This window comes from Culex quinquefasciatus, chromosome 2, assembly GCF_015732765.1.
Source record: "Culex quinquefasciatus strain JHB chromosome 2, VPISU_Cqui_1.0_pri_paternal, whole genome shotgun sequence".
Classification (NCBI taxonomy): Eukaryota; Metazoa; Arthropoda; class Insecta; order Diptera; family Culicidae; genus Culex; species Culex quinquefasciatus.
Window position 1 is genome coordinate 181,840,398 of NC_051862.1, and position 27,451 is coordinate 181,867,848.

The following is a 27,451-nucleotide window of genomic DNA, read 5'->3' on the forward strand; positions in this document are numbered from 1 at the left end:
GTATCTTGGCACTGAAGTGACAAAATCTAATTGTTAAAAAAGCAAAATTGTTTAGAAAATTGTTACCTACAAGATGATTGTATTGGTTTTGGGTCCAACATTTTTTTAGATGGATTTTTGAGAATTTTAATTTGTAAAAATTTCATGCAAGAAAAAAACATTTTTCCAACTAACTTTAAAATGCTGCTAATGCAAAATGACGACTTTCTTGATCAATATGAATACAGAGCATTATTAGTAGGACTCCTAACTATGATTCAAAGTGAAATACGGAACATTTTGAATGCATTTTTAAGTTTTTAGAATAAAATATGATATTTTCTATGAAAACAGACCATTTTTCAATCAATCGCAAATCGCGAGTTCCAATTCAAAACAATTTTGAGAATTTTCCTTTGTATGAAAACATTTTTTTTTTCATATATGAAAACATTGTTCTGAGGCTAAAACCTATCGAAATTTGGGTGAACCCGAGGTTTCCACCACATCGCCTTTTTCGAGACACACTAATAGGTAATGACTCTTCAGAAAAAAACACGGAAATAAAAATTTTCCAATTTTAAAATTTACGTTTATTACGAAACTTTTATTTCTCTAAATCTGTATTTTTCATTTTTTATTTATGATATGTTTTAGGGGACAAAAATCGCAACTTTTGAGTCATAAATAAATATAGACAAAAAAAAACCTTTTTTGAAAAAAAAATATAAGTCAAAAAATTATGTTCACTTTAGTTATTAATGTAAAATCAAATTTGACATCAACGTACTTTACAGGTTATTTGATAAAGATGCCCTTTTTGAATTTTGAAATATTAGTCTTGATTCCAATATTTTCTAAATAATTTTATCGAAAAGATCATATAAATGTATAAATGTATGAGTAATTCTCTACCAACTCACACGAAATCGGGAAAAGTTGCCCCGACCCCTCTTCGATTTGCGTGAAACTTTGTCCTAAGGGATAACTTTTGTCCCTGATCACGAATCCGAGGTCCGTTTTTTTATATCTCGTGACGGAGTGGCAGCACGACCCCTTTAATTTGTGAGCTTGCGAAAAAAGAGGTGTTTTTCAATAATTTGCAGCCTGAAACGGTGATGAGATAGAAAATTGGTGCCAAAGAGACTTTTAGGTAAAATTAGACGCCCGATTTGATGGCGTACTCAGATTTTCGAAAAAAAACGTATTTTTCATCGAAAAAACACTAAAAAAGTTTTAAAAACTCTACCATTTTCCGTTACCTGATTGTAAAAAATTTCGGAACATGTCATTTTAAGGGAAATTTAATGTACTTTTTGAATCTATATTGACCCGGAAGGGTCATTTTTTCATTTAGAACAAAATTTTTCATTTTAAAATTTCGTGTTTTTTCTTGCTTTGCAGGGTTTTTTTTAGAGTGTAACAATGTTCTACAAAGTTGTAGAGCAGACAATTACAAAAAATTTGATGTATAAACATAAGTAGTTTGTTTGTAAACATCACGAGTTATCGCGATTTTACGAATAAAAGTTTTGAAAAAGTTACTTTTTGCGTTTCTCTTTGTTTCGTCGTCCGTGTCTGTCGCGGGTGACGATGAACGGCCATGATCGACGACGACCAACTTTTTCAAAACTTTTTTTCGTTAAATCGCGATAACTTGTGATGTTTATAAGCAAACTACTTATGTTTATATATTTTTGTAATTGTCTGCTCTACAACTTTGTAGAACATTGTTACACTCTAAAAAACAACCCTGCAAAACTAGAAAAAACACGAAATTTTAAAATGAAACATTTTGTTCTAAATGAAATAAATGAAGCTTCGTGGTCAATTTAGATTCAAAAAGTACATTAAATTTCCCTTAAAATGACATGTTCCAAAAAATTTTACAATCAGTTAACGGAAAATGGTAGAGTTTTTAAAACTTTTTTAGTGTTTTTTTTCGATGAAAAATATGTTTTTTTCGAAAATCTGAGTACGCCATCAAATCGGGCGTCTAATTTTACACAAAAGTCTCTTTGACACCAATTTTCTATCTCATCACCGTTTTTGGAAATAATATGAACTATTTTGACGAATGGACAATCATGAACACTATTTAAAAAAATCATCCTCTAAAACATATAAAAAAAATCAAAAATTTAAACATATTTTTCTTAACCCTCTACTGCCCAAATTTTTTGACATAGGACTATGTCTTTACTTACTATATTGGGGGGCCAGTTCAGAAATTCGATCCAAAGCGTCACTTTTAAGCGTTAAAAAAGGGGACATTTTGAACGCTTATATCTTTTTTCCCTGTGAATCAATCCAGATGGTTGGACCACCAATCGAAAGAGGAAGATTTCAGCTATTGTTTAACTACATAGATAGTCTGACTAAACATAGTAAAAACACTTAAAACATGCAATCAAAATGAGTAATTTTTCAGTACAAATCGGACAGATGACCAATCAGAGCGAGCGTATGCATTCGAGACCGCGCCCCTTTTGTGCCGTTCTCCGGCTGTGCCGCTATTTAAGCAGAAAATTTCGCAAAAGCAAGTCACTTTGGAACGAGCACTCGAACTGTGCACGTCGGGCCGGCGCGGAGCAGCAGCAGCAGCGGCCAATAGAAGAAGAGGACCAGCAACCAGAAGGAAGAACCACCGGCAGCAGAAGGAGGAAATTCGAGCGAAGCGGACGGCGTGGAAGTCGCTATGATGCGGCGGTTCTCATGAAAAATGGCCAATTCGACAGTGGTGGCCAAAACCAGGAGTGGCCGATGCCCTCGAAGAAGGTTCCCCCGGGGCCTGGGGGGACATTTACAGAAACATACGAGTTGTGGCAATATGGGTATCAAAATTCATGCTTTTTGATACTGAACATAATAATGGCCATTTCGGCAGTAGTGGCCACAACCTGGAGTGGCCGGTGCCCTCAAAGAAGGTTCCCTCGGGGCCCGGGGGGACATTTACAGAACCATACGAGTTGTGGCAATATGGGTATCAAAATTCATGGTTTTTGATACTGAACATAATAATGGCCATTTCGGCAGTAGTGGCCACAACCTGGAGTGGCCGGTGCCCTCAAAGAAGGTTCCCTCGGGGCCCGGGGGGACATTTACAGAACCATACGAGTTGTGGCAATATGGGTATCAAAATTCATGCTTTTTGATACTGAACATAATAATGGCCATTTCGGCAGTAGTGGCCACAACCTGGAGTGGCCGGTGCCCTCAAAGAAGGTTCCCTCGGGGCCCGGGGGGACATTTACAGAACCATACGAGTTGTGGCAATATGGGTATCAAAATTCATGGTTTTTGATACTGAACATAATAATGGCCATTTCGACAGTAGTGGCCACAACCTGGAGTGGCCAGTGCCCTCAAAGAAAGTTCCCCCGGGGCCTGGGGGGACATTTACAGAAACATACTAGTTGTGGCAATATGGGTATCAAAATTCATGGTTTTTTATACTGAACATAATAATGGCCATTTCGACAGTAGTGGCCACAACCTGGAGTGGCCGGTGCCCTCAAAGAAGGTTCCCCCGGGGCCTGGGGGGACATTTACAGAAACATACGAGTTGTGGCAATATGGGTATCAAAATTCATGCTTTTTGATACTGAACATAATAATGGCCATTTCGGCAGTAGTGGCCACAACCTGGAGTGGCCGGTGCCCTCAAAGAAGGTTCCCTCGGGGCCTGGGGGGACATTTACAGAACCATACGAGTTGTGGCAATATGGGTATCAAAATTCATGGTTTTTGATACTGAACATAATAATGGCCATTTCGACAGTAGTGGCCACAACCTGGAGTGGCCAGTGCCCTCAAAGAAAGTTCCCCCGGGGCCTGGGGGGACATTTACAGAAACATACTAGTTGTGGCAATATGGGTATCAAAATTCATGGTTTTTTATACTGAACATAATAATGGCCATTTCGACAGTAGTGGCCACAACCTGGAGTGGCCGGTGCCCTCAAAGAAGGTCCCCGGGGCCTGGGGGACATTTACAGAAACATACGAGTTGTGGCAATATGGGTATCAAAATTCATGGTTTTGATACTGAACATAATAATGGCCATTTCGACAGTAGTGGCCACAACCTGGAGTGGCCGGTGCCCTCAAAGAAGGTTCCTCCGGGGCCTGGGGGACATTTACAGAAACATACGAGTTGTGGCAATATGGGTATCAAAATTCATGGTTTTTGATACTGAACATAATAATGGCCATTTCGACAGTAGTGGCCACAACCTGGAGTGGCCGGTGCCCTTAAAGAAGGTTCCCCCGGGGCCTGGGGGGACATTTACAGAAACATACGAGTTGTGGCAATATGGGTATCAAAATTCATGGTTTTTGATACTGAACATAATAATGGCCATTTCGACGGTAGTGGCCACAACCTGGAGTGGCCGGTGCCCTCAAAGAAGGTTCCCCCGGGGCCTGGGGGACATTTACAGAAACATACGAGTTGTGGCAATATGGGTATCAAAATTCATGGTTTTTGATACTGAACATAATAATGGCCATTTCGACAGTAGTGGCCACAACCTGGAGTGGCCGGTGCCCTCAAAGAAGGTTCCTCCGGGGCCTGGGGGGACATTTACAGAATCATACGAGTTGTGGCAATATGGGTATCAAAATTCATGCTTTTTGATACTGAACATAATAATGGCCATTTCGACAGTAGTGGCCACAACCTGGAGTGGCCGGTGCCCTCAAAGAAGGTTCCCCCGGGGCCTGGGGGGACATTTACAGAAACATACGAGTTGTGGCAATATGGGTATCAAAATTCATGCTTTTTGATACTGAACATAATAATGGCCATTTCGGCAGTAGTGGCCACAACCTGGAGTGGCCGGTGCCCTCAAAGAAGGTTCCCTCGGGGCCTGGGGGGACATTTACAGAACCATACGAGTTGTGGCAATATGGGTATCAAAATTCATGGTTTTTGATACTGAACATAATAATGGCCATTTCGACAGTAGTGGCCACAACCTGGAGTGGCCAGTGCCCTCAAAGAAAGTTCCCCCGGGGCCTGGGGGGACATTTACAGAAACATACTAGTTGTGGCAATATGGGTATCAAAATTCATGGTTTTTTATACTGAACATAATAATGGCCATTTCGACAGTAGTGGCCACAACCTGGAGTGGCCGGTGCCCTCAAAGAAGGTCCCCGGGGCCTGGGGGGACATTTACAGAAACATACGAGTTGTGGCAATATGGGTATCAAAATTCATGGTTTTTGATACTGAACATAATAATGGCCATTTCGACAGTAGTGGCCACAACCTGGAGTGGCCGGTGCCCTCAAAGAAGGTTCCTCCGGGGCCTGGGGGGACATTTACAGAAACATACGAGTTGTGGCAATATGGGTATCAAAATTCATGGTTTTTGATACTGAACATAATAATGGCCATTTCGACAGTAGTGGCCACAACCTGGAGTGGCCGGTGCCCTTAAAGAAGGTTCCCCCGGGGCCTGGGGGGACATTTACAGAAACATACGAGTTGTGGCAATATGGGTATCAAAATTCATGGTTTTTGATACTGAACATAATAATGGCCATTTCGACAGTAGTGGCCACAACCTGGAGTGGCCGGTGCCCTCAAAGAAGGTTCCCGGGGCCTGGGGGACATTTACAGAAACATACGAGTTGTGGCAATATGGGTATCAAAATTCATGGTTTTTATACTGAACATAATAATGGCCATTTCGACGGTAGTGGCCACAACCTGGAGTGGCCGGTGCCCTCAAAGAAGGTTCCCCCGGGGCCTGGGGGGACATTTACAGAAACATACGAGTTGTGGCAATATGGGTATCAAAATTCATGGTTTTTGATACTGAACATAATAATGGCCATTTCGACAGTAGTGGCCACAACCTGGAGTGGCCGGTGCCCTCAAAGAAGGTTCCCCGGGGCCTGGGGGACATTTACAGAAACATACGAGTTGTGGCAATATGGGTATCAAAATTCATGGTTTTTGATACTGAACATAATAATGGCCATTTCGACAGTAGTGGCCACAACCTGGAGTGGCCGGTGCCCTCAAAGAAGGTTCCTCCGGGGCCTGGGGGGACATTTACAGAAACATACGAGTTGTGGCAATATGGGTATCAAAATTCATGGTTTTTGATACTGAACATAATAATGGCCATTTCGACAGTAGTGGCCACAACCTGGAGTGGCCGGTGCCCTCAAAGAAGGTTCCCTCGGGGCCTGGGGGACATTTACAGAACCATACGAGTTGTGGCAATATGGGTATCAAAATTCATGGTTTTTGATACTGAACATAATAATGGCCATTTCGACAGTAGTGGCCACAACCTGGAGTGGCCGGTGCCCTTAAAGAAGGTTCCCCCGGGGCCTGGGGGGACATTTACAGAAACATACGAGTTGTGGCAATATGGGTATCAAAATTCATGGTTTTTGATACTGAACATAATAATGGCCATTTCGACGGTAGTGGCCACAACCTGGAGTGGCCGGTGCCCTCAAAGAAGGTTCCCCCGGGGCCTGGGGGGACATTTACAGAAACATACGAGTTGTGGCAATATGGGTATCAAAATTCATGGTTTTTTATACTGAACATAATAATGGCCATTTCGACAGTAGTGGCCACAACCTGGAGTGGCCGGTGCCCTCAAAGAAGGTTCCCCGGGGCCTGGGGGGACATTTACAGAAACATACGAGTTGTGGCAATATGGGTATCAAAATTCATGGTTTTTGATACTGAACATAATAATGGCCATTTCGACAGTAGTGGCCACAACCTGGAGTGGCCGGTGCCCTCAAAGAAGGTTCCTCCGGGGCCTGGGGGGACATTTACAGAAACATACGAGTTGTGGCAATATGGGTATCAAAATTCATGGTTTTTGATACTGAACATAATAATGGCCATTTCGACAGTAGTGGCCACAACCTGGAGTGGCCGGTGCCCTTAAAGAAGGTTCCCCCGGGGCCTGGGGGGACATTTACAGAAACATACGAGTTGTGGCAATATGGGTATCAAAATTCATGGTTTTTGATACTGAACATAATAATGGCCATTTCGACAGTAGTGGCCACAACCTGGAGTGGCCGGTGCCCTCAAAGAAGGTTCCCCGGGGCCTGGGGGGACATTTACAGAAACATACGAGTTGTGGCAATATGGGTATCAAAATTCATGGTTTTTGATACTGAACATAATAATGGCCATTTCGACAGTAGTGGCCACAACCTGGAGTGGCCGGTACCCTCAAAGAAGGTTCCTCCGGGGCCTGGGGGGACATTTACAGAAACATACGAGTTGTGGCAATATGGGTATCAAAATTCATGGTTTTTGATACTGAACATAATAATGGCCATTTCGACAGTAGTGGCCACAACCTGGAGTGGCCGGTGCCCTCAAAGAAGGTTCCTCCGGGGCCTGGGGGGACATTTACAGAAACATACGAGTTGTGGCAATATGGGTATCAAAATTCATGGTTTTTTATACTGAACATAATGGCCATTTCGACAGTAGTGGCCACAACCTGGAGTGGCCGGTGCCCTCAAAGAAGGTTCCTCCGGGGCCTGGGGGGACATTTACAGAAACATACGAGTTGTGGCAATATGGGTATCAAAATTCATGGTTTTTTATACTGAACATAATGGCCATTTCGACAGTAGTGGCCACAACCTGGAGTGGCCGGTGCCCTTAAAGCAGGTTCCCCCGGGGCCCGGAGGACTTTTTACAGAACCATACGAGTTGTGGCATATTGGTATCAAAATTCATGGTTTTTGATACTGTACATGAAAATTGACATTCCGACAGTAGTGGCCACAACCTTGAGTGACCGGTGATCTCAAAGCAGGTTTCCCGGGGCCCGGAGGGTCTTTAACAGAACCATACGAGTTGTGGCAATATGGATATCAAAATTCATGGTTTTGATACTGAACATGAAAATTGACATTTCGACCGTAGTGGCCACAACCTGGAGTTGCCGGTGCCCTCATAGAAGGTTCACCTTGGGAGAACATTTATGACAATTTTGCCGACAAATCTATGAAACAAAATAAAATAATCTTATTTCAGATTTCACTAGCAATCCAAAAACACATTCAAATTGTTTGGTCCTATGTCTTTCGGTTATGTCTCTGACATACCATCTTGAACTTTTTTTTTTGAAAATATTTATTTTTCCCGTGTTCAGGAGATAATTTTGAGCAACTTTTGTTCTACGAAAAACTTTACTTCTCTTGTTTTATGTTTTTCTTGTTTTATTTTTAGTATTTTAATTTGCATTTATCTTGTTTAGTTTATGTTTGTTTTTGGTAGTATTTGGCCTATTCTATCACCTAATATAATTACATTTTGCCTATCTATTTTTTTCACGTTTTTACAGTCACTTTTTCAATTTTTTGTATGTTTTTCACATTTTCTGCTATAGAATGGCACCATCATCATTTAAATTGCAAAACAATGCGTAGAGGCCTAGTCTGGGACACTACAAAAATTACTGCATACTTCTGTTTACTGAAAATATAGAAAATGTTAGTAAAAAACTCAGCCAAAGTTCACCCCTAAAAAAATAACAATTTTAAGGTGAAACGCCTCATCATCGTGAGGCGTTTGTGTTAGTGTGGTGTGAATGTATTGGTTACGATGATGATCATTGAAATATACATGTATTAGTCATCACGTCAATCGAGTATAAATGTAGTAGTGATTTTATGATCTGTTTATTTAGCAAAATAAACAGTAACAATTTTGGAAAAAAAGTTAGAACTTATAAATTTCTAGTAATCTTCCCATTAATGTCGCAGCGATGCATCGTTAAATGAACAACTTCACATTGTTCGATATTATTTTTGAAATTTCAGACTCCTCGCTTTACAAATTTTCGACTCCTCGCTATCCGGCGCAAATTTTTCCCTTTTCATATTTTGAGAGGGCCAGTCCGTAGATCTTGAGCTGCTTCTCGATGGATCGTTCTCCTTGCTGGCCACATCCGGGTCGGCCTGATCTGGCTGCGACGCAAGCCTTTCGGTTGTCGTGAGTTGATGAGGGAGAGGGAGGATGTTCAAGCCGTGGATTTAGAGCTGCTGCTCGGCTCGGTGCTATCTGGCTGCCATCTGGCGCATGCTTCTCATTTGCCGTGAGTTGAGGGGACCAGTCCTTGATGGCCGCATCCGAGAATGGCTTGATGTGGCTGCCACCCGGCGGAAGTTTTTCACTTGCCTCGAGTTGAAGGCTCGTCCTCTTGTCGTATGTCGGTGCTTCCTGTCCTCTTCGTCGGTCAAAACCGGGACGGTGTGAACTGGCATTCATCCGGCCAAATTGCGATCTTGGCTCGGAGGAATTTTACTAAGTCACGGGAAGTGAAAAGCTTCCACCGGGTGGCAGCCACATCAAGCTTTTCTCGGATGCGGCCATCAAGGACTGACAATCTACGGTCTGGTCCCCTCAACTCACGGCAAATGAGAAGCTTGCGCCAGAAAGCAGCCAGTTAGCACCCCAATTAACCACGACTAGTGAGATCAGGCCGTCCCAGATGTGACCAGCAAGGAGAGCAATTCGCCGAGCAGCAGCTCAAAATCCACGGGTTGAACATCCCCCCTCTCCCTCATCAACTCAAGACAACCGAGCGTCGGATGGCAGCTAGATCAAACCGACCCGGATGTGGCCATCAAGGAGAACGATCCACCGAGAAGCAGCTCAAGATCTACGGAATGGTGCTCGACATGTTGTATTCCTCATGGCTACATCCATTCTGTTCTGGCTGGCACCCGGCATAAGCTTTTCATTTGCCGTAAGTTGAGGGCAGCGAACCGTAGTTCTGCTAGTTGGCGGACGTCCCTACCTTTATGGCCGCATCCAGAAAGGCTTGATCTGACTGCCACCCAGCGAAACCTTTTCACTTGCCGTGAGTTGAAGACTCGTCCACTCGTCGGCTGTCGGGGCCGCTTGTCCTCTTCGTCGGTCAAATCCGGAACGTTCTGAACCGACATTTATCCGCAATTGCAATCTTGGCTCTGAGGATTTTGTTTTCTCCGAACGGCGAAGGAAACTGACAGATCGACAGTGAAAATCGCAACTGTCACAACATTGAGCGTCAGCGAAAAGTGTTGCCAAACAGGGCAAAGTTTTATAATTTGTTGTTTATTGCCAGAATTTGAAGTCGTTATTTTCAAGCTTTTATGCCAATGTTAAGTATTATTTATCATTAAAAAGATGTATTAGTTAATTGTTTCAATATTTTACATCAGTACGTGGCAAATAATCAAATAAGAAAATGTTATTTGTGAATTTCATATAAAGTGCTTGACTGAAATTTCTGGCAACCACTTTCATGATGACTACCAATACTTGTGTAACGAATGGTTGTGTTGAAGAGTGTTTGAAAACAAAAAAAAATCGCGGAAATTTTCCACTTCGCGTATTTCGATGCAACTTTTCGCGAAAATCGCGAGTTTTGCTGTGTTTGGTCGTTGTCAGCTGGTTATTCTGCCTGCAGCACGTCGAGGGATTAGCAATTTATTGAGGTAAGGTAATTAAAACGGTAGTTTTGAAGTGTCCAAAAGTGCGCTTGTTTTTGTATGGAAAAATATACTTTTCAAAAACAGGCTAAATTTGAAGAAAATTAAACTATTTCGAGCCTACTGCAAGTTTCCCTGTATTCTCGTGAATGTTTTGTACACAGTGATTATTTTTTTATATTTTAATCCGTAGTAGAAATGCAAACAATCGTCAATTTTCGGAAAAGTTTAAAAATTTCACCGGATAAGGTGGAACGGGAAAGTATCATCGTTAACGTGGAACGGGATGTTTTTTCGCCATAATTAAACGCCATATTTGATGATGGCCCGTTACACCTTAAAAACATAAATTTTCTAAAATTTTAAGAGTTCTTCTTTCCAATGCTTTTAAAAGATCAAAAATCGGTTGGAAAATTGATTTTTGGCGATTTTTTAGATCGAAGCCCGTCTAAAGGCGGGGTTAGGTTGTAGAGGGTTAATAGTCCTCAGCAACACTTACAGTTTTGCTGAGGACTCGAATACGATGTACTTAATCAAGATATCCTTAAAGTAATTTAAAGGTGCAAAATTGAATACTTCCTAAAGCATCTCTCCTTGGAAGGCACTCAGACTAAAATTTTTATGTTAAAATTCTCGCTAGTGGTTTGTTTTGATCAACGATCTTTAGAGCTTATCACTGAAAAAAGTGCGAGAAATCATGAATTTCGATTCATGAATTCGTAAATTATTTTGTCCACGATTTCGTGATACTTTTCATGATTTCATGAATTTTACTCATGAAATCGTGCATAAAAATTCATGAATTCATGAATTTTATTCATGGCTTAAAATTGTTTACAAATATTTATGAATTTTCGTTCATGAAATCATGAATATCACTATTCATGATTTCATGACCAATTTTCATGAAGTCATGATTAAACTTCAGGCATGCAGAAAAAAATACGTATTTACGTCGTAAAATTTTATTTGCAAATTTGTGAACCATGCTTTTCATAGTTTGTAATTATTTCCACAATTTACGCTCTTGATGAAAATACCTATCTCGCTTTTTTAAAGGATCACATCCATCGATGACGCGACAGATATCAAGAAAAGCCGGAAGTAGATAAAATGTTATTGCAAGCACAAACCTTCCAACGCACATGACACGGTAACATTCTCCCGGGACATATTCCCCCCAACCCCAACCAACTGACGTCAAAAGCTGTGGCTATAATTTTCAGGGACTTCTTCATTCCAAGAACCTTTGCCTTTACACAGAGAGAAATTCTGTACCATAAAATGCCAAGGTGGTGTGACTGAAGGTGATATCTGAGGTAAACGTGTTTTTTTTTTCGATGTGTGAATGCTTAACAGAGGGGAAAAGAAGGATAACAATAATTTTACCTGTTGAATAAAAATAAATGATGGTTGATGCCGTGATGATTGGATTTTTTTTTTTGGTGGAAGAATTGATCAAACTAGCGAAACAATTGAGAATTCTATTGGAACAATTAGTTGAATGCCAATCCCCCAACTGCCAACGAGGGCGATATCTCCTCAATGGCTGCCTCGAGCCAAGCTTTCTAGCCTAGATTTCGGATCGATTGTCCGCCACGATTGGCAGGTAATGACTATCGGCATCGATTAATCTGGTCCGAGATACAAACCTGTACGTATGCATGTTTCGTAGACCCCTAACAGTAATTACTTATTGACCACCACTCTCGAGGCCATTCGTCGAGCTTTGTCCAGAGTTCGAGCGAGGTGTTTGATTATCTGAATTAAATATTTTTCACTGAGCCCAAAATAATGACCACTTAAGACCACCACATATGATTTATTCAATCGTGCACCAGGGCTATTGATGGCTAAACCCTAAAGTGGCGGCGGCGGCGTCTATTTTTCTGACAATTGACCCAACAAAAGCCCAACCCCACACACACACACGTGGCGCAGAGTGGTTGAGGTTGGTTTCGCCAAGAGGGCCGCCTTTCATCTTGCGGCAAGTAACGACCACCTAACCAAAAGAGTGGTGGCTCGTTTCGTTTGTTTTGCGAATTTCACCTGAAAGTGTCCGAAGCCTGCGCTCCGCTCCGCTCATTCAGGCGCGCATTTGTTTGAGGAGCATTTGCAACTCTGAGAGTTGTTGTTTCTAGGTCGGGTGAGGTGCTGCAATTTCCAAGTGCCAGGTAAAAAAACTCTCAAAGATGTTTTTAAAAACTGTCAAAATTGAGTTACTTTTCTTTTAAACGTAACGTCGTCGAAAAATTAAGTATTTAAATTTATAAGATTTTGAAGATCTAGGCATGATTTTAATCAATCATGTCTAATATTATAATTTTAATATAATTTTAGATGTAGAAGGCAATCTATCAAACCAACAACACTCTGTTTGATACAACACATAAATTATTGCATACTTGTAAATTAAACCTACCGTCATCAGGGGTGACATTGGGTCTGGGGGGTGAGATTGGGACATACAAATTTCGGCATTTTTGTATGATCCAATCTCACCCCCAGACCCAATGTCACCCCTGATGATGGTATGTCGAATTGTCGAATATCGGAGAATGGAGATATTCAACACTTAACCTCTCTCATAAATTTAACATATCAAAAAAAAATATTTTGATGTAAACTGAATCCACCCAAATCCACTCACCTGCCCGTAATCGGTGCAGCTCTCGACGAAGTTGTCCCTCGGCCGGCAACCGCCACCACCACAGCCACCGTACGGACTCAGCTTGGCCGGCAAAAACGCCACGTCGGGATACAGGATGCCGTCACGTACTCGGATTTCCTTGTCCAGTCGGGTCACTTGTTGATTTCAGAAACGAAACAACAAAAAACAGCCCCCAAGGCACAGCATCCATTTCCAGCCAGCGAGATGAAAATAACATGAAAGTGAAGAGAGAGAGAAAAAAAAAGTATCGTAAAGACATTAGCGAAACGGAGAGGCCAAACGAAATTGAACCTGAAATTGATGCAATCAAAAAATTATTCACTGATAAGCGCTGTGTATTTGAGAGCATGGAATAGGAAGGTAGAAAAAAACAAGAGTAAACACACCTACACAACTGCAACAATTTTTAACCTTCTTGAGCAAAATTTATTAAATATGATTTACACTCAAAAAGTATGAGAAAGAGTTTCTGAATTTTATGTTCAACAATATATCCTATGTTTCGAAATAAAATAAATACAAACTACTTCAAAAGAGAGAATCATTAAATCAGATGAAGAATAAACTCATGAAAATTCAAGAAAAAAAAATAAGAAGAAAGACATAAAAACAAGTCGAAACAAACAACAATTTTAAAAAGATTAAATCATATGTACACAATCGTTATAATTTTAATGAAATCAGAAAGAAACATATACAAATAAAAGTACTAAAAAAATATAAAAAAATACACAAAAATATCCAAGAAAAGTAAAAATTAACGATAGAAATATTTTTTCCAATCAAAAAACAACTAGAGCAGAGCAGGGTTAAGCCCAGCGACTAAAGTGTATGCATGAATGGAGCTGGTTGCAGCCGCGGGCCAAGTGAATTGGCCAACAACAACCGGTGCCACTGGTTCTGAGCATGGACCTGGGACCAGACCAGACCCGAAACGGTCGAAAGCACAGGATACCAAAAAAAACAACGAAAAACAGCGATTTCAAAGAAGAGCAGGTGCTTCGATTTTGGTGTTTTTTATGTTTTTGGTGGAATCCGGTCAGAGTGGCACTAACACAAGTTAAGCTACAGATTAAAGTTGAATGTTTCAGAGAAAACCGTTGCAAATATGCAAAAAAAGAAAAACAAATCAATCTATTTTAACAAAAATTACTGTCACAAAAAAGTGAGGTGATAATATTATTATTATTATTTTCAATGAAATTTTTCAATTTCTCAATTATCTTTGATTATGAAGTACAGCTTACGTTAGCTATATTTTATACGAAAAGGTACAGAAAAACTAGTTAACGACGGAGAATCACAAACAGTCCGTACATTGTTCTAGAAAGCTCGATAAAAATCCGTTTATAATATTTATAAATGTGAACAAACTTTTTTAGATGAATACTTTGTTCATAAACTTTGTGTAAGAATTTTTACACTAGAAGTGGGCAAAACCGCTATTTTTTAGGAGCCGCTCATTTTCGTTCGCTTATTAAAAAGAGCCATTCTTTTGAAAGGCTCTTTAACTCTCTTTCAAAATTTTGATAAAAAGGTTATTTTTAAGAATGGTGTGATTTTCACAGTTATTTCACATTCAACTTATCATTTGAAAAATATCTAAAACCAACAAGATGTCCTGAAAACCATAGGTCTTGGCGGTCTCTATGTCAAGATTTATACTCGAACCAAAACGTTGAAATAATTGTATGGCATCCAAACTTAAATCTAGAATTTTGGAGAAATTGCTATCAATTTTAAAATTGCGGAGTATCGTGTGAGCAGCAGCGCCGGGAAGATGGATTTTTGTGGTGTTCTTTTTGTGCTGTATTTGTGGTCGTGATCATGTCGAATTCTGTGGAAGGTACTACGCCGCGTGTTAGGATTTTTGTGTCTCCGTTGTTTTATTTGTGTTTCCATCTGGAGTATTAGTTTTTAAATTATTTTCATTTTTACAGCTTCCTGGAATTATTTTAAATTAAATGTCTACATGTAAATTTATCTACTCACTATATGATTTATTTAAATGTTCATATTATTCGTTATCCTATTCCTTTCCTGTAACATACCATCTCCTCATACCATATATGATCAAATTGCTTAAATTAACGAAACTTTCTGAAACAGCATGGGAACCATCTGGAGCATTTATATTTAAAATTACTTTTTTTCACAGCTTCCTGGAATCATCTTGATTGTATTTATTATATTTATCATATTTATTATATTTATTCTATTTACTATATTCTTTTTCTATTTATGATTATTACAAAACTATATGCTTATTAGATAATACACAACAGACTCACATTTACACTTACAAACATTCAAATCATTTAATACATTACGCATTCAACCATTTTCATCGGCCTGATGAAATTCCCCTAACCCCCATTCCATACCTCCCAAAAATATTCCGTTCACTTTTAAAAGTCGCATGGGTTCCCTGCACTTTTGCCACTAGTGAACAACAAAAACATCCCCTCCCAAATCCCCACGGGACTGTATGGGCGTAGCCTTGGAGCACAGTGTGGAAATTTACGTTCTTAGATATTCTTGGTTGTACCGGGCAGCAATCAAATTGTCTAAGAATATTGAATTAACCATTGCCCTAGTAACATTTTTAAACTTACAGGTTTTATCATGGTTCTGAAAACCCGCATACGGCCTAAATAGGCTTTTATGGCCTACTTAAAACCTAAAATGTTACTAGGGTGTGGCACCCTCTACAGCGTGGTGCAGACCCGTTATGCTATGCTATGCCAAATTGCTATCAATTTTAAAATTGCGTTTGTTTTTTTGCTAAAATTGAACTAATTCTGACATTGTATTTGGCGAAAATATTCCGTGAATTCTTTTCTACATTCCGATTTAATCGATAATGTCTATAAACGCTGAAGTTTAATCGGGCAAGAGATTTTTTTTTCAAAAATCTATCAACTATTTAGAAGATTTTTGGTAATATTTTACAAGCTAAGCAATTTTAAATGCACAAATTTGTATTCGAATAATACTTGAATGTACGATCAGTTGAACAATGAAAAGTTTTTTCATTTTGTTTAGAAAATTATTTACTTTTTAAATTTGAAATAAAAGTAGGAAACTAAAAATTAATTTGAAAACTTTTAAGTGGTGTTTGACAGCAAAGCTATAATGGGATTAGTTTTTATCAGCAATTATTATTCAATTTGGAATTACATTTTCAATTATAAAAACAAATTTTATTCAACAATTTGTTCGAAATTCAATGAATTGCATAGTTTAAAAATCATTCCATTTTGTTCTTTCAAATGACGGAGTTTGAAAAAGAACCGCGGTTCTTTTTTTGTGAGCCATGGTTCGTTCGTTCTTTTTAGTGAACCAATTCTTTGAGCGGCTCGCTCTTTTTTGCCCACCTCTATTTTACACAATACAGATTTCTATGAGTTTATTGGGGAAGAAAATCTAAAAGACTCATATGAGCAATTCTCTACCCAAACCGGAAATGGATTTTATTTGTATTTTTTTATTTGCCTCAAATTTTGTGGGGGTCTACCCTATGACCAACGCAGCTATTTTGTGTCATTGGTTCACCCATACAAGTATCGATACAATTTTGGCTGCTGTCCATACAAAAATGGTACGTAAATATTCAAATAGCTGTAACTTTTGAGTGAATTTTCTGATCGATTTGGTGTCTTCGTCAAAGTTGTAGTTATTGTTGAGAACTATTGAGAAAAAATAGGTAAAAAAATACCGATTTTTTATTAACTTTTTTCTCACAAAAACTCAATTACCCAAAATATTTTTTTTTAATTTTCGAGAATTTTTGATATGTTCAAAGGGACAAAAATCCGCAACTTTTAAGCTATAAAGAAGGCCGCCGAGTTATGAATTTTTGAAAAAATAGTGATTTTTGGGAAGAAAATAAAATTTCGTGTTAAAACATAACATTTTTTTAATCAAGGCAAGTATTTCAAAAGGGCCAAAAATTCATGATTACGCCCTTTTAAAATGTTAGTTTTGATTAATAAAAGTTTCAAAATATTGTTTCCAAAAGATCGGATAATTTCACGAACGTTTCATGTTTTAACATTGAAAATCGGGCAATTTGCTGAGATATCGACATTAGAAAAAGGTGGGTTGTTTCGGTGAGACTTAGAAACTTCAATTGTCCTGTTTCTTTTTCTTTTATTCGCTGTATCTCAGCAATCAGAAGTCCAATCTTCAATGTCTTTTTACAATTTTATAGCAAATTTTTTGAACTTAAAAAAATAGAGATGGTCACTATTTTTTAAAAATCAAAAACTGTAAATATTTCGCAAAAATCAAACTATCTCTTGAAAACGGAGCCCTTTATCAAAAAATGCGAAAGTACTTTTCGATTGCAAATTCAATTTTACATTTGAAAAATTTTATCTAATTTTTTTTTGCATAAAATTTCGAATTTTTCCAAAAATAATATTTTTCAAAAATTTATAACTCGGCGGTAGTTTTTATGACCATGTTTCTCTATGGCTCTAAAGTTGCGGGTTTTGATTCTCTAAAACAGGCCTGCCCAACGTCCGGCCCGCGGGCCGGATCCGGCCCGTGAAGCCATTTTATCCGGCCCGCGGCGGCTTTTTAAAATATTTCTATGACCGGCCCTTAAGGCTGTTCATGAAGTATTATATAAATAAAATTATTGTCTGAATTTAAAAAACAAGCTTGATATCAAATCTTAACATATTATAAGAACATTCTTCATGATTGCATTTAATTCTTATAATTTTTATATTGATATTTTTTAACTGAAAAAATTGTGCAGGAAAACAAAATTATCCATTTCGTAAAATTGTGAAATTTATGAAAAAACTTGGATTGTTGTCTTAAAATTTGCAAAAAGAGATTTAATGTTATTTCTTTCAGTTTTGACTGTGTTTATTTTAATTTGAAGTTTTTTTTCGATTTTCTTTTTTTTTATATAAATAAGTAAGCAAAACTAATGTATTATTTCAGAACAAAAGTATAAAGTTTAATTTTTTAAAAGCTTAAAAATCAAATTATTCATACTGAAAATAGATCGCTGGAAATATTTTTAAAATATTGAAAAATGTAATATTTTAAAAATATTTGCAGCGATATATTTTTAGTATGAATAATTTGATTTTTGAGCTCATAAAAAAAAACTTTTATTTTTTTTTATTGAAATTTGAATGATTTTTTTTATAATAAAAATATGTATCAAGGTATTTAATTGCAATCGTCAAAAATATCTATACAATTTTATCTATACAATTTTAAACAAGCAAAAATTAAAATAAGTCGAATAAACACATTTTTGAATGTTATCTTTGTTTTAATTTTTTTAAAATCAAGGTATATGAATCATATTTGCATCACTAGTTCTTTTATGTATTTGCTTTAAAAGAACCCAATCATAAGAAAATTAAAAAAACATGTGTTTACTTTTTTCAACTTTTATCAAATATTAATTCCGGCCCGCCACTGTTTCAGAAAAATCAGATCTGGCCCGCAGGGCCAAAAGGTTGGGCACCCCTGCTCTAAAACATATCAAAAAATCTCGAAAATAAAAAAAGTAGGTATTTTGAGAATTTATTTTTTTGTAAAAAAAAAATAGAAAATCGGCATTTTTTTACGTATATCCATTTTTTTCTTAATAGTCCTCTACATATCACTTTGCCGAAGACACAGATCAGAAAAGTCACTCAAAAGTTACAAATGTTTGATTATTTACGTACCATTTTTGTACGGACAAAATTGTATGGAGACTTGTATGGGTGAAATAATGACAAAAAATAGCATTTTTGGTCAAAGGGAAGGTCCCCACAAAGTTTGAGCCAAATAAAAAATTACAAGAAATAAAAATGGTCGAAATTGGCCGATATCGTAGAGAATTGTTAATCTTTATTTGAATATGACTTTATTTGGAAAAAAAACGGTTTATTTCAATAAAATATTTTTAAGGGTGCCATTTTTCTACAAAATGCATGTTAAGTAGTGTCAGTAATATCTATCCTAGTTTGTCTGATAAATAATTCACAATGGCTCTCGTTTCATCAATCAACTTTTCCACCAACGAGAAGCGAAAGTAGAGGATTATTAAACAATACATAAGTTTCAATGCAAATTTGCGCGAGTCGTGGACAGCAAAGGCAAGGTAGCCGTTTTGAACAAACAATCAACATCAAGGCAGCAGAATCAAAACCATGTCGTGGCGCCACTAATCGTCAAACGATTTTCAAATATTTTAGAAAAATCAAACTTACCGGGTCGAAATTGAACCAACTTCTTGTTGAACGCGTCCAGATCGTACGTCTCAACGCGGCCCAGCTTCAGCTCAGGGACAAAGTGTTCCGAGAACAGGCTGGCCATCACCCTGGTATACTTGATGAACCTCACCAGATCGATCGGTGAATCTGCCGGAGAAGCAAAAATACCCAATTTAGATAGTGTCGAAATTAGTCAAAACCATTTAGTATTGCAAATCACGCAATATTTCTTCATCATCATAACAACGCCCGTTTTTCAAGCTGATTAATGTGGGGACCTAGCTTCATCTTCCAACAACATTTTTTTTTACGACCGTGCCCAAAAGCTGTCACACAGCAGCGCCGCCGTCAAGTTTGTCAAGTCGCGCTTTTATTCCATTTGCGCGTTGTCACGAACATTTCGCTTATTTATGAACACGAAATCCAATCATTAGCATGCAAAAACGTTCGTAGCCTCATTCACGCCAAAGCGTCTGGTAGGCAGAATTGCGGAGCTACGCAGAATTTGAAATGTTCGAATGGTTGAAGTTAAGGTTTAATTGAATGTTTAAACAAAGTTTCAAAAACATTTTAAGACAAAAATGACAACAAAACAAAATAAAGATAAAACATGACAAAGACTAAAACAACTTGAAAAGTAAACCACCAAAGAATAAAATAATAAAAAAGCAACTCATTACAATTCCACCTTAGTTCTCAAACATTTTAGTCATGATTACTTTATTGGATTAAATCGATCGAATCGGCTAAAGTTAGCCACAAAGTATGGAGAGCAGGAAGCAGGAAACGGTTCGGGACTTGAGACCGTAACAGCTGAGGTGGTGGTGGAGGTGGTGAATGTGGCAATTTCGTTGTTTTGTAAATCGCTTCATCATTAGCCATTGAGCCGGTTTGCTTGCTTCAAATGAATGGACGCAGGTGATTCACCGGTGGTGGTGGTGGGTGAGAGTGAGGTTTAGTGGTCGTGGTTTTGTTGTGCACTAGCGCCTCTCGCTCGCTGGACAGGTAAATGAGAACGGATAGAACAGCACTAATACCTGCTCACCGTAGCGGATTGTATTTCGACGGGGTTCATCGGATGAGGGGGGAGAACATCAGCCAAAACAACGTGACTGGAAGTTTTTTTTGTTCTCAGTTTGTTGGAGGAGGAGAAATATCTAGGCTGGTAGCAACACACAAAGAGTTTTTTTTTATCTTATTTAAGATGTTTTTAGCAAACCCTTCTTTTATACATTGCTTATTAACAAATGCATTTTATCATTTGCAATATTCTTATTGCTATTGCTTTACGCTACTCTGGTGAAGCTTGTATTTTTAGCTTTTACTGTGTTGCTTTATTTAGGTGGTCTATTTGTTCTAAAAAAAATCTGTTCAAATATTTTTATCATATTGTTTATACTTTGGCTGCAATTATCGTGGTTTTATTTTTTGTAGTTTAGGCCATGAAACCTGCAAATCTTTAATATTTCCAGAATTATTTGTCTTTCTTACTTTTAAAAATTTCTCTAAAAATCAGCTGGTTAAAAAATTATTGTAACCAATGTTTATTCTTTTCCTTATTTTTTCAAACATAAAATATAAAATAATCTCCAATAAAAATTGTTTGTTACTTTTAGACCCAAACCTTCGCTTCGATCTAAAATTTCACATTTTTTTCTATTCTGTAACACATTTGATTTTAATCATTTCAAGTGACTTTGCTAATGGGTAACGCGCAAAAAAATAACAATAGTTTTAAATGGGCAAAAGAATCGTCAGTTCATGAAATGTGTTGTTTTTTAAAATGAAAATGTTGATAAGTCGACATTCGGTGTTCGAAAGAAATAAATGCCTTTTAGTTGAAAATATTTTAATCAGGAGAGAGTTCGGCAGCCATGTTGGCATCGGTCGCGTTTTGCTTCGTCGGAAATAATTTTGACTATTTTGTGATGTTTTACGGTGTTTTAAGGCCAGATACATCGTTAATCTGGGAGATAGTGATGGGATCTACTGTGGGATAGTGAAGTTTTTGTTAAATTGTTTGTTTTATTGTGATTTTCGAGCGATTTATTTGCGGTTCTGTGTGAAAAATTGTTCGGCAGAATTTTTACTCTCCCAGAGTGAAGGTTTGAAGAGAAAGAGTGCTGTGTGTGTTTTTGGTACGACGATGACGGACGTGTGAATGTGAAGCAGGCATCTTCGAGGTGGATGCTGCTGCAGCGTCGTCATCATCATCATCATTCATCATTGACGACGTGACCTGCTAGGATTATGGTGTGCCCAAGTTTCCGGTGAGTTCGCTCCAGGTTGTTTGGGTCTGTGGCCCCTCTAAAACAGCCTACTGTTTTCCAAATGGAAATATGTTTGCCTCTCTTTATGTGAGTCCAGCTCCGAACTCCGAAGAGTGGCGCTCTGTTTCGTGAGTTTAACACGCGAGAGTTTGACAGATCGAAGAGAGCTTTAGAGTGTGAGTCACTCAATCTACCATTCACATAATGCGCAACGGTACTCACGGCACTCACATCTGACAGTGGTACAGGAACAGCGCAATATTGATCCCACATTATTTATTTACGGTTTTTGTTTTGCGCTTTCTGAGTCGCAGTCTTTCTAGCCACTTGATAGGACAGTTTTCGTCAATCGATTGAATGCTTGAATAACAGGATTTACTTTGTCCATCCGTAATCTTTACCCTTTTAAAATTTATAGTATATAATTTATTTCAATTTGCATACTGCTGAATAGCATTTTCATATGAAAGTTAAACGGGGCCACTACGATTATAAGCCAATTCGAGACACTTTTATTGTATTTATTTTTGTTTGTTTAACTGTCATATGGGTTTGTTCAAAAATTACGTTCATGAATAGGGGGGGGGGGGTCTGAGATTTGTAACAGCCCATATTAAGGTATACGAAAAGTGCGTGACAGGGGGAGGGGGACTGAAATCCCGAAAATCTCTGGACGTAATATTTGAACAAACCCTATGGAACTGATTTATTATTAAATTATAGTTATTTATTTTACAACTTCCTGGACTACCCTGATCGCATAAATGTCACATGTACATTTTAATAGCTTTTGAGTTTTGATGAAGTTCGGTTCAAAATCGCGTACTCTTTCAGAAAAACCTACAACATCCAGTACTTTGTTCTAGAAATCAGGAGGAAATCCAGTTTTTGGGTGAAAACTTAACACGTAACACGTGTGAGGGACAAACTTCAAACGTGTTTTTCTCAGCTTGTTGTTTTTGCATATGGGCATTTATGCGAACATGGACAGTGGAATCACTTTAAATGAACTGCTTATATGATTTTATTCATTCACTACATGATATTATATTTTCATTTTATTCTTTATACAATTTTTCCATCCTTCCATCCTTCCAAGAATCATCTTGAAATTTATTGCTCATATGTATTTTTATATTCACTATATTTTACCTTATTTCCCATTTCATTCTTTACTCCATTCCTCTTCCTTTATCCTACCATTCCTCCATATCATATATGATCAAACTACATAAACTCATGACACTAACAAAATCAGCAATGGAACCATTTAAAGCATTGCGCTTTAAATTATATTATTTATTTTACAGCTTCCTGGAATCATCTTTAAACTTACTGCTTATATTTGTATATACAGTGGACTCTCTCGTTGTCGATATTAAAGGGACCGTCGGGAGTTGTCAAATTATAGAACGAAAAATCAAAGCAATCTATTTGAAGGGACTGAAAAATTTATTGACAGCTGGAGCAATATTGATATCGAGAAGATCGACAGCCAGAGAGTCCACTGTATCTATGTTTATCTGTACACCATATAATTTATTTATATTTCTATATAATTCCTTCTCCTATTTTCCTTTCCTTTTTCCTACTTTTCATAAATCCATGACACTTAAAAATCAGCAATAGAACCATTTGGAGTGATTGTGCTCAAAAAAATAGTTATTCATTTTACAGCTTCCTGGAATCATCTTTAATTTATTGCTTATATGTATTTATCTGTTCACTATATAATTTATTTTAATTTCTATATAATTCTTTACCCTATTCCTTTTTCTTATCATTCCCCCATACCATATATAATCGAATTGCGAAAACTCACGACACTTACAAAAATTGCACACACAAAACACACCACATCAAAACTGATCCGGAGCGTTTGGTACGGTATGTCCACGCATCCTTCCTCCCTGTAGATTCTGTGAAATGTGATCCGTTCTCAGAATCCTCTCTGCGGTAAACACAACGCAGTAGGGCTGGCCGTTTTAATATTTGTATTACATTTTCGGGTGTTCTCGGATGTAATGCAATTATTAATATTGACAAGAAAAGTGCTTGGGGCGTAATCTAATCACAAGACTTTCCAGCATGCTTTCATCGGACTGGCTGCGTTTGTGTTAGATTAGATTAGATTAGATTAGATTTCAAGTGACTTTGCTAATGCACAGTGGTCCAGATCCCAAACATAAGCGGATAATTGATTTTCCGTTAACACTTGTAGCCCCAACGGTGTCAAAATAGTTGGAAATGCAATTTCACCGGCTCTTTGAACACTTGGAAAAAAAAGTTGGAAATGCCTTTTTCATTGTAACTTAGGGTAGACGCATCTGTTTTGGATCTACCTTGTTGTAGGTGATTCTTCCCATCCTTCGTTGACCCCGTTGGTGCTACAAGTGTTAAGAAAGCTTGTGGATTAAGTTTTAGAGCAAAGAGTTGCTCTGAGCACTCTTCAAAACAAACATTTTCGTTTTGGAAAGAAAAATTTCAGATTTTAAACTTTATGCAATTTTAAAACTCAAAAATCCCGCTGAATCTGAAACTCTCAAAATTGAGTCAAACTGTTAAAATATCGGTTTTTGGTCATATTTTGTGATTATATGAAAATTATCATATAAATATTATCCGAAATATCGATTATCAGAAGGTTTGTATGGATCTTCGGATAATCGAATCACAAACAATTTTTTATTTCGTATTTTCTAACTTTTAATCATCAAATTCGAGTTCAGCGACCCCATTTTAGTCAAATTTGAATGGTTGATTGCCTGAAAACAAGAAAAATGCATTTTTTCAACACTTCATCATCGCCATTTTGGTCGCCATTTTGGATTTTTAAATTCTAAATCACTTTAGAGTACTTAAGCTCAACAATCAAAAATAAGGCAACGACATCCGAAGTGAAATTTTGCTAAGGCCTTCGGATAATCGAGTCTGGACTATATATACTGCATTCGAAATGCAAAATAGAGCTTAAAATTATCTTTTTTTCATCTCTTTTTAGTTAAAAATTGCAGTAACTATCGATCCTTATGTCCAAATTGACTTTTCAAAAATAAAAAATAAATGTTGGGTTTTAGAGCTTTAAAATTGCCTCAAACATCACTTTTCTCTAAAACTCAACCCTGAATTGCTACGTACAAAAAAACGTACATACGTACATTATTTCTAGGCTTAGTGATTTTTCACGGTCGAAAATAGCAAATTTCACGGGACCTTAATTTTAAAACACAAAATTTCACGTAAATTTCGCGGAACGTGAAAAATGTTAAAATAATTCTGAAAATCTTTTGTTTAAATCACAGAAACTACTTTTTATGCTTCATTATATATTATTCTTCAATAAACTAAAAAAAATCTTCACTAAATTTGAACGTGGAACAAAATAAATCTCATAATTTTCAAAAAAGTTTCCACCTAGAGCTCATCTTTTTATATTTTAAAACAAAATGTAGGGCATGCGTATAATCATTTATTGATCTGCATTTTTGATATTCAACTAATAAAGCAAAAACGTTTTCGCTGATTTGTTTCTGTTTTAGCAGTTTACATTTTATTGAATTTCATACCAAAGCAAGATTCAACAATCTTGTCCACCCAAAATGAGTGAAATAGTTTGAATTTTTTGAAACATTTAGCCCATTTAAAATATTATTTAAGGATTTACTCTCTCTTTTCAAAAACTAAATTTTAAATCAATAGGCAAAAATAAAATAATTTGTAACAAGATCAAAATTTTTATTTAAAATGAGAACAGAAAACAAAAAAGGGGAATCATCCACCCAAATAATCAAATATCGTTAAAATTAAACAGAACTTAGAGAAAAATCTGACATGTTTTTAAAATGAGGTTTCGAAGATAATAAATACTCTTCACTTAGTTTTGGATAAAACAAAGCTTATTTCTTTTTGAAATTTTAATTTTCAAACTAAATAGTAGTAAAATTTTTACTAAAGTGAAAAAATATTACTAAATTTTGTTAGTTCCTAAAAACTGATAAATTTAAACAATTCTTCAAAAGGTTTATATCAAGCTTTTCAATTGAAAACTTATAAAATTTACTTAAAGAGTCTTTATAGTTGAAATATTGAAATTGTTTGAAGAAAAAAAATGATCTGAGAAAATTTATAAATATCAAGAATTTAATACTGTTCGCGGATGGTCATCAAATTTCACTAACCCTGTATTAGTAATTGAACAAGGGTATTTTCACTCGCTTAATTCTACAGTAGATCTTTGAATTATTTTTATTCCTGTTTCAGTTTGATAAAACATTAAAAAACGTTACAGTTTCACACAAACATAAAATTTCACGGGATTTCGCGGAAAAAGACAAATTTCGCGGATTTCACGCTGTCCGCGAAATCGTGAAATTTCACTAACCCTAATTATTTCTGAAATTAGATTTTCAAAATTTTACCCTGATCGTGAACCACCCTAATTTTCGAAAAAACCTAAAGTTGCCCCTTCCCGTTTGCAAAAATTCTACTCCACAACTCCACAAGAGCAAGGGGCCTTCCCTATAACCAAAGAAGCTATTTTGTGTCATTGGTTCACCCAAACAAGTCTCCGTACAAGTTTGGCAGCTGACCATACAAAAATGGTACGTAAATATTAAACAGCTGTAACTTTTGAGTGAATTTTCTGATAAATTTGGTGTCTTCGGCAAAGTTGTAGGTATCGTTGAGGACTATTGAGAAAAAATAGGTACACGGAAAAAAAATTGCCGATTTTTTGATTAACTTTTTTTTACAAAAACTCAATTTCCTAAAATATGTATTCTTTGATTTTCGAGATTTTTAATATGTTTTAGGGGACAAACATCCGAAACTTTTGAGCCATAGTGAAGTATGGTCAAATTAATCTGCCGCCGAGTTATGATTTTTTGAAAAAAATAGTGATTTTTCAAAAAAAATCGAAATTTTATACTAAACATAATTTGATCTAATTTTGTTATGTAAAATTGCATTTGCAATCGAAAAGATTTTTTGAATCAAGACTAACATTTCAAAAGGGCATAATATTGAATGTTTGGCCCTTTCGGAATGTTAGTTTCAACTCAAAAATTTTGAAAATATTTTTTTCGAAAAAATCGAAAAATTTCACGAATGGACCATTAGTTGCTGAGATAATTTCATTGAAAGTTATGGGCAAAAAACGATTTTGAAATGCTCATTTTCATATTGAGATTAAATGAGTTAAACAACAAAGACCTCCTAGATATTTTTAGCAAATGTACTCTGGAATGTGTACTTTGAGATGCTTTTAAAAGCGAAGTCAAACTCCACCACCTTTTCAAGTTATAATCATTGCAAAATGGCGTCTTTTTCGTCGTATTTTGACTATAACTTTCGTTTAAAAGCTCGAATTTTTGTTCTCTTGGTAGATAATTGTGTATTTTTATATTTATATTATTTTTTTATTATATATCTAGAAAACAGCATCATGCTACGACATAAGCCTGAGGTAATAAATTCAAAAAACTGATTTTCTTGCAAAAACGCCTCAGCATAAATTACGGAAATGGCTCTAAAAACTTCCCGTTTAAAGATAGTGCTTTGTGCCCCTCAGCAAAGTTGCTCAGAATGGTGTTCTCAACAACTTTTCTGAAGACACCGAAGCGCCATCTCGTCATCCCATCAAAATAAAAATTCTGAACCACTCTTAAATTTGGACCACCCTAATGTCCACCATACCAAAAGATGCCCCTTTTAAACCGTGATCATTTGTCCCAAACCAATGCTAAAAAATCTTAACGTGTGGCCGCTATCAATTTTGTCACGCTAGATTTCGGTTTCGGACTACTGTGCAATGG

At 37.0% G+C, this 27,451-nt stretch overlaps 1 protein-coding gene across 4 annotated transcripts in view; it reads right to left on the minus strand.

Annotated features, from left to right (window-relative positions):
- Positions 1-27,451, minus strand: part of LOC6033261 (inositol-pentakisphosphate 2-kinase) — a 233,718-nt gene that overhangs the window by 13,138 nt on the left and 193,129 nt on the right. For all 4 annotated transcript variants that reach the window (XM_038251592.1, XM_038251594.1, XM_038251591.1 and 1 more), the window contains 2 exons: positions 19,366-19,515; positions 13,115-13,269 (listed from right to left, as the gene is read on the minus strand). In XM_038251592.1, the coding sequence (XP_038107520.1) occupies positions 13,115-13,269; positions 19,366-19,515 (305 nt within the window). The remainder of the gene's footprint in view (positions 1-13,114; positions 13,270-19,365; positions 19,516-27,451) is intronic.